A 7,948-nucleotide genomic window follows, 5' to 3' on the forward strand; every position below is an offset into this window, starting at 1 on the left:
TGTTTTAAGTCCTCTTCACTTTCAACAAGCAAGGTTGTATCATCTGCATATCGCAGGTTGTTAATGAGTCTTCCTCCAATCCTGAAGCCACGTTTTTCTTCATAGAACCCAGCTTGTCAGAGTTTTTGTTAAGCATACAGGTTGAATATGTATGATGAAAGAATACAGCCTTGTTGGACAACTTTTGAAATTTTTAAACCATTCAGTGTTCCCATGTTCTGTTTGTAAACCTGCCTCTTGGTCCAGATTCCTCATGAGCACAATCAAGTGTTCCGGAATACTCAGACTTCACAGTGTTGTGCATAGTTTGTCATGATCCACACAATCAAAACTTTGTGTAGTCTATATAGCACAGGCAAACATCTTTCTGATACTCTCTGCTTTCAGCCAAGATCCATCGGACATCAGCAATGATATCCCTCACTCCACAGCCTCTTCTGTATCTGGCTTGAACCTCTGGAAGTTCTCTGTCAATGTGTGATTGTAGCCATTTTTGTATTACCTTTAGCAAAACTTTACTCACGTGAGCTATGAAAGAGAATGTCCTATGATTTCTGCAATCCATTGGGTCACCTCTCTTTGGAATGGGCACACATATGGATCTCTTCCAATCAGTCGGCCAGATTTCTTGGCAGAGATGAGTGAGTGCCTCTTGTGCCGCCTCACTTTCTTGGAAGATTTCAATTTTTATTCCAGCAATTCCTGGTGCCTTGTTCTTTGCCAATTCCTTCAGTGCACTTTGGACTTCCTCCCTGAGTATCACTGGCTCTTGTTCATATGGTACCACTTGAAATGGTTGAACATTAACCATTTCCTTTTGGTACAATGACTCTGTGTATTCCTTCCATCTTTTCTTGATGCATTCTGCATCATTCAATAATTTGCCCAGAGAATCTTTCAATAACGAAAGTTGATGCTTGAATTTTTTTTAGTTCCCCCAGCTTGAGAAATGCTGACCGTGTTCTTCCTTTTTGGTTTTCTAATTCTAAATCTTTGCATATTTTATTATAGTATTTGGTTTTGTCTTCTCGAGCTGATCTTTGAAATTTTCTGTTCAGCTCTTGGACCTCTTCAGTTCTTCCATTTGTTTTAGCATCTCCACGCTGGAGAGCAAGTTTCAGAGTCTCTTCTGACATCCATTTTGATCTTTTCCTTCTTTCTTGTCTTCTTAATGACTTTTTGCTTTTTTCCTGTATGATGTTCTTGATGTCATCCCACAACTCTTCTAGTCTTCAGTCTTTAGTGTTTGATGTATCAAATCTGTTCTTCAGATGATCTCTAAATTCAGGTGGGATAAATTCAAGGTCATATTTTGGTTCTCGTGGACTTGTTCTCATGTTCTTCAGCTTCAGTTTGAATTTGCATATGAGTAATTGATGGTCTGTTCCACAGTCTGCCCCTGGCCTTGTTTTCACTGATGATATGGAGCTTTTCCATCTTCTCTTTCCACAGATGTAGTCAATTTGATTTCTATATGTTCCATGTGTATAGTCATCTGTTATGCTATCTAAAGAAGGTATTTGAAATAAACAAATCATTTGTTTTGCAGAAATCTATCATTCGTTCTCCAGCATCTTTTCTATCACCAAGTCCAAATTTTCCAACTACTAGTCCTTCCTCTTTGCTCCCAACCTTTGCATTCCAATCACCAGTAATGAGCAATACATCTTGATTGCATGTTTGATAGATTTCAGATTGAAGAAGTTGGTAGAATTCTATTTCATCTTCACTGGCCCTAGTGGTTGATGCCTAAATTTGAATAATAATAATATTAACTGGGCTTCCCTGTAGACGCATGGATATTATCCTATCACTTATAGCATTGTACCTCATGACTGATCTGGATATGTTCTTTTTGACAATGAATGCAACACCATTCCTCTTCAATTTGTCATTCCCTGCATAGTAAACCATGTGGTTGTCAGATTCAAAATGGCCAATACCAGTCCATTTCAGCTCACTAATGCCTAAGATATCGATGTTGATGCGTTCCATTTCATTTTTGACAACTTCCAATTTTCCCAGATTCATACTTCGTGCATTCCATTTTCCGATTTTCAAAGGATGTTTACAGCTGTTTCTCTTCATTTTAAATTGTGGCCCATTAGTAAATGAAGGTTCTGTGCGCTTTTCTCCCCCAAGCTTAACTCTAGTCACGTCATCATGGTCAACTCTACTTTGAGGAGGCATTTTTTTCCCAGTTGCATTCTGAGTGCCTTCCCACCTTCTGATCCTGTATCTGACAGTGTTTCTCTGCTATTTATAGAGTTTTCAGTGACTAGAGATTCGGAAGTAGTTTGTCACTCTTTCTTCCTATCTGTCTTTGTCTGGAAGCTCATCTGAAACCTGTCCACCATGGGTGACCCTGCTGGTTATTTAAATTACCAGTGGCAGAGCCCTCAGAATCACAACTCAATTCACCATAGCACGACAGACAGACGAGTGTATATGTATATGTATATATATGTAGTAAATCTTTGAGCAAATAACAGAATGAAGATTATCCAGTGCTCTCTATTCCTAGCACAATACTTAATGCTCTACACAACATGTCTCAAGCATATTTGGGAAATATTATTATCATGTAGTACATCTCATGCTTATCAATTCAACTCTTCCTTGGTACTAAGCAAAGAATAAAATAAAATAGAGCAGTCAACTGAGCACATATCTGAGGAGTAGGAAATAGGTGAAGTGGAAAAGCAAGGCTTAGACTTTGAATAACAGATTTTTGTTTTGTATTTTTGCTATATAAGCATGAAAGACAGGGCTGTCTGCTTCTGTAAAGATTCACAGTCTTGGAAACCTTATATAGAGCCCTATGAGTCAGAATAGACTTGATGCAAGTGGGTTTGGTTTTAGGGAATATTAAAGTATCCCTGTTGGTGCAGTACTTAAGCACTTAACTGCTTACTACAAGGTCAGTGGTTCAAAACTACCTGCAACTCCATGATAGACCAAAAAAAGAAACAACTCTCATAATCTGCTCCTATAAATGTTACAGCCCAGGAAACCCTATGGAGCATTCTATTCAATCTGATAGACTTGGAATTGAAGTGATTGCACACAACAATGAAGCAAAACAGGTTAGAAGAAGGATAATTTTACAATTTCAAGCTAATTTTGTATTTTTAATTTGCCTGTCTTCTTCTTTTTGTTGTCGCTAAGTGCCATTCAGTCCATTCCAACTCGTAGCAACCCTGTATAGGGTTTCCTAGGAGCAGCTGGTGAATTTGCACCACTTACCTTGGGGTTCAAACCAACTTTTCAGTCTAGCCACACCAGGAATGCCAGTCTTAGTCACTTTTAATGCCTTGTCAAAAGGGCCACAAATGTATAAATTGTGCAAAGGATAAGATTTTTCTGCTTAAGCTTCAATCATGAAGAAATCAGTTATTTTTTCTATAAGGAAAAACTAATTCTTTCAGGAAGAACAATTGGATCTGAATCCTTTTTATTTCAGGAAGGGGAATGCAGTAGCTTCCTATGTTAAGCAAAGGACTGTGAACCATAGGCGGTTCGAATATGCCAACTATACCATTCCTGTGAATATTTTAAATCCTCAGAAACCCTATACAAGGTCGCTATAAGTTGGAACTGACTCGACAGCACTTAACAGCAGGAAAAGATAAAAATTTATATACCATTTCATTTAAAAAGCAATTATGAACACAGAATTACTATGTGGAAAGTTTGTTTTAAGTGGGTATCTGTTTTAAAGCATCCAAGCATTTTATATCAAACATTATTACATACAAACACACACATATAGATATTGCTGTTAAGTGCTGTCCAGTTGGTTCCAACCCATAGTGACCCTGTATAGCGTTTCCGAGGATCAGCTGGTGAGCTTGAACCACCAACCTTGCAGTTCAAACGACTTTGCAGTCTGTCGCATTAACCCACAGCGCAACACCAGGACTCTCTCTATATACAGTATGTTGATTATCTGCATTCTAAAAAGTGAAGACAAAAATATGTTTTTTTTCTCTCCAGAGGACTTAGTAGGTCTAATCCTCAAGCTAAAATACTGGCCAATCAATTATAGAAACCATTAAATGATCTTTCCAAATGTTGCTGCTGCTGTTATGTGCCATGGATTCTGTTCCAACTCACAGCGACAACGTATAAGGTTTCTGAGGAATAGCTGTGGGGTTTGAGCCACCAACCTTATGGTTCAAACTGACCTTGCAGTCCAGTGCTTATCCTACAGCACCATGCCAGGACTCCAAATGTAGGGGAAACAGTTCACATGGTCTTAATGGGCTTTTTAAGAAAGAAAAGTGTCTGAAGAGAACTTTTTCGATAGACGGTTATCAACCAGTTCCTCACCAAGCATTTATTTATATACTTATTTATCCATTTTTGGTGTATTTTAACAAGTAGCCGTTTGGATGACCAGTGTGTGCTGAAGTCCTTGTGATTTTAAGGGCTTAGTCCAGATAGTGGGTCATCTAATTTTTCTTTTCTGTCTCATTAGTCTACCCTTTGGTCCTCTTCTTATTAGCAGCACTTTCCCAGAGAGTGTAGGTGTTGGGGAGAAGGCAGAAAAACATAAATCTCCAGTTAGGTGAAGAAACAGGCTTAAGGAAAATCTAGTCATTTTATGAGATGTTCCAGTTTTCTATTATTACAGATATTTGGAAGCTGATTATATGAATCTCATTTTTCTCAAATCTATTGCCTGGTTATTTTCCTGTAGAAATACCACATACTCTGGGACTATCGATACCTAGAAGGTCACCAAAGAGTCCCTGATATTCCTGAATAATCGTGCAAGACAATCTTCCTAGTCTTCTCTGTTTTTAAGGCACCAGCTTCTTTGCCTCTTAATGGGACAGTAGTTACCAACACAGTCTCTCAGAGGTCTACAGCAGGAATGAGACCCAGTTGTCTGTGCTGGTAACTATTGTTAACATACCTTTTTGACTTTTCCTCTTTTTTTTTCTGTCTGACTTCTCCACTCCCTCATTGTGCTTTCATGATTACATCCCAAGTAAACTATTTGCACCCATGTCATTTTTATTTTGGGTAGGGGTACTCAAGATAAATCAGCGATCAAGGAATTATTTTATTTCTCTATTTATGGGAAATGTCCATAAAAGACAGATTTATAGAGACACAAAGTAGTTTAGTGGTTGTCTGAGGTTGAAGAGGAATAGGATTAACTGTATCTGGTCATGAGAGAGTTTAATTAGGAGACAAAAATATTCTAAAACTGATTATGGTGAGGTTAAAGTACTAAATATCATTCAATTGTACACTTGAAATGGGTAAATTTTATAGTATATAAAATACACCCCAGTAAAGTAATTACAAGAAACAAATTATTTCATTGTACGTGGATAGATAGTAAGATCCAGAGAAGTAAAAGACTTGATTAAGGTTATACAGAAAATACATACCAGATAAAGAAATACATAGAATTCAGGCCATAGTATTGTTCTGAGCAATAGCATTCATATGTCTATAGATTAATAATCTTGATTTAATACATTAAATATTAAATGACAGGAAAAATGTGAAAAGCACCAATGAACCCAATTAGTAATATATTTTATGATACTTAACAACAGGTATAATAATAAGCAACTATTTTAATATTTATACCAAATTCTTTACCAAGCTTTAATCATTTAGTTTTCACAATGTGCCAGAAAGTAGGCAATATTATAAGGCGGCTTCAAAGAGTTCATGGAAAAATTACATTACCTTTAAATTCCATTTTTCCAGGAATTTCTTGAAAATGCTTTGTGTTATCCCTTTTTTGCACATGAACAAAATGGAGTTTTAGAAAAACTAAATGACTTGCCAAAGGCCATAAAACTATGATCAGGTTGAGTGGGGGTTTATTCCTATGATTCAACACCTGAATGCATGCTGTATGGGGTTTCCTATTTGTGACTGGTGTGTGTGAACTGCCAACCTTGCAGTTTTCAGTCCAGTGCTTATCCTACAACACCACACCAGGACTCTAGTAGAATGCATACTTCTTGTTGTTGTTGTTAAGTGCCTTCGAGTTGGTTCCGACCCATAGTGACCCTGTACAGGGTTTCCGAGGCTGTAAATCCTTACGGGAGTAGAAAGCCTCATCTTTCTCCCACGGAGCGGCTGGTAGTTTCGAACCGCTGACCTTAAGGTTCACAGCCCGATTCGTAACCACTACGCTACCAGAGCTCCTTAGAATGCATACTAGTAATCAATATTTTACACTGCATCATCTCATGACTAGGATTTCTAACTCCTTTTACCACTCCAGTTTGCTTAGAGAAAGAAAATGCCATACCTCACTGTTGAGTTTGTTAATCTGCTGTTTGGTCTCCTCTGCTTTGATGAAGAGAACAGCAGCTCCAATCTCTGGGTCTGAAAAGTGATAAACAGATGAGTACTTTAGGAAGAAACCATACATTTGAAGACTGCACAGTTGGAATTGAGAGGAAAGTTGAGCTACTACCCTTACTCTTTCCTGATGCCAGGCACTACAGGCTTTGTCTCAGTGGAACTGGATCCACTTCTTTTACTCTTCCGGATGGCATCTAAGATACTCTGTATATACATCTATAGAGCTAAGCACACAGTATGGTGGTGACTATGACCACATTAATTGCATGGCAAATCTCCCCTTCTCCTGAACACAACCAGCTCCACGTTCCAACATGGCTCATTTTGTCTTCTGTAAACATTTTCTTAAAATATATCACAGTAAGTGTTCAGTCATAGGTAGAAAAGGAATGTTCTTTTGTTCACTTTGTTTTTTAAGCATTGGCCATTTGCTCCTGTGAAAAATTTTTTCCCATCTCTATTTTAGGTACTAATCTCTTTTCTACTTCTCTACCTTGCTAATTGTCTTCAAGTTGATTCCAACTCTTGGAGAGTGCATGTGTGCAGAGTAGAATTACCACATAGGGTTTTCAAGACTGTCAGAAGCACATCACAAAGTCTTTCTTCAGCAGCACAACTTACTGCATTCGAACTACAGACCTTGTGGTTTGCAGTCCATTGCTGATGCTACAGCACCACATAAGGGGGATTCAGAAAGTTCGTGAAAAAAGTATCATTCTCTTTTGATTTCATGTTCCATGGACTTTTGGAAGTCTCCTGTATATGATAATATGGCCATACCAATAATGGCAATTATAAATACAAAACTTATATTTAGGGGAAAATATTCCTTCCAACAATCTGAAGTGGTATCAATTTGTAGAGATGTTTTGCAGAAATAATCTAGACATTCAGTAAATTATTGGAGAGCAGCACCTATAAATAAATTACTCAGGACTCCTAGAGAGGAAACTGTAACAAAGGAAGAAAAAAGTAAAAGAGGGTTGGATTTTATTCAAAGGGCAATAGGAAGTCAGTGGAAATTTTTAAGCATAGGAGTTTAGTAATAATAAATTTGCATTTTTAGAGCGTTCACTCGGCATGGAGAACAGTGTGAAGCCAAACAAGAGACTGTTAGTAATCCATCCAAGAGATGAATGTAACCAAGAAAAGGGTGGTAGTATAGATAAAAAGTAATGGACAGAACTGGAAGATACTTACAAGGTAGAATCAGGAAACTTTGTTACTTGAATGGATAATTTTAGAGAATGTATGGGGAATATAAGGTTTGGTAAAACTTGAAATAGGTGGAGGGACATAGTGATGTTCTCTTCATTATTTTCAGATAAACCCACTGCAGCAAATTTTATGGCTATGACTATGCTTTCTATATAACTCCAACACACAACTTCCCTGATTTTAAACCATTCAGCATCCCTTGGTTCTGTTCAAACAACTGCCTCTTATCTTATGTACAGATTCCTCATGAGCACAATTAAGTGTTCCGGTATAATCATTCTCTGCAATGTTGTTCATAGCTTGTCATGATCCACACAGTCAAAAGCCTTTCCACAGTCAATAAAACACAGATAAACATCTTTCTGGAATTCTCTGCTTTCAGTCAAGA

At 37.6% G+C, this 7,948-nt stretch overlaps 1 protein-coding gene across 1 annotated transcript in view; it reads right to left on the reverse strand.

Moving 5' to 3' along the window:
- Positions 1–7,948, reverse strand: part of KCNH8 (potassium voltage-gated channel, subfamily H (eag-related), member 8) — a 163,800-nt gene that overhangs the window by 23,737 nt on the left and 132,115 nt on the right. The window contains exon 7 of the mRNA XM_006859165.1: positions 6,287–6,363. Within this exon, the coding sequence (XP_006859227.1) occupies positions 6,287–6,363 (77 nt within the window). The remainder of the gene's footprint in view (positions 1–6,286; positions 6,364–7,948) is intronic.

Source organism: Chrysochloris asiatica, unplaced genomic scaffold, assembly GCF_000296735.1.
Source record: "Chrysochloris asiatica unplaced genomic scaffold, ChrAsi1.0 scaffold00030, whole genome shotgun sequence".
In the NCBI taxonomy this organism is placed as follows: Eukaryota; Metazoa; Chordata; class Mammalia; order Afrosoricida; family Chrysochloridae; genus Chrysochloris; species Chrysochloris asiatica.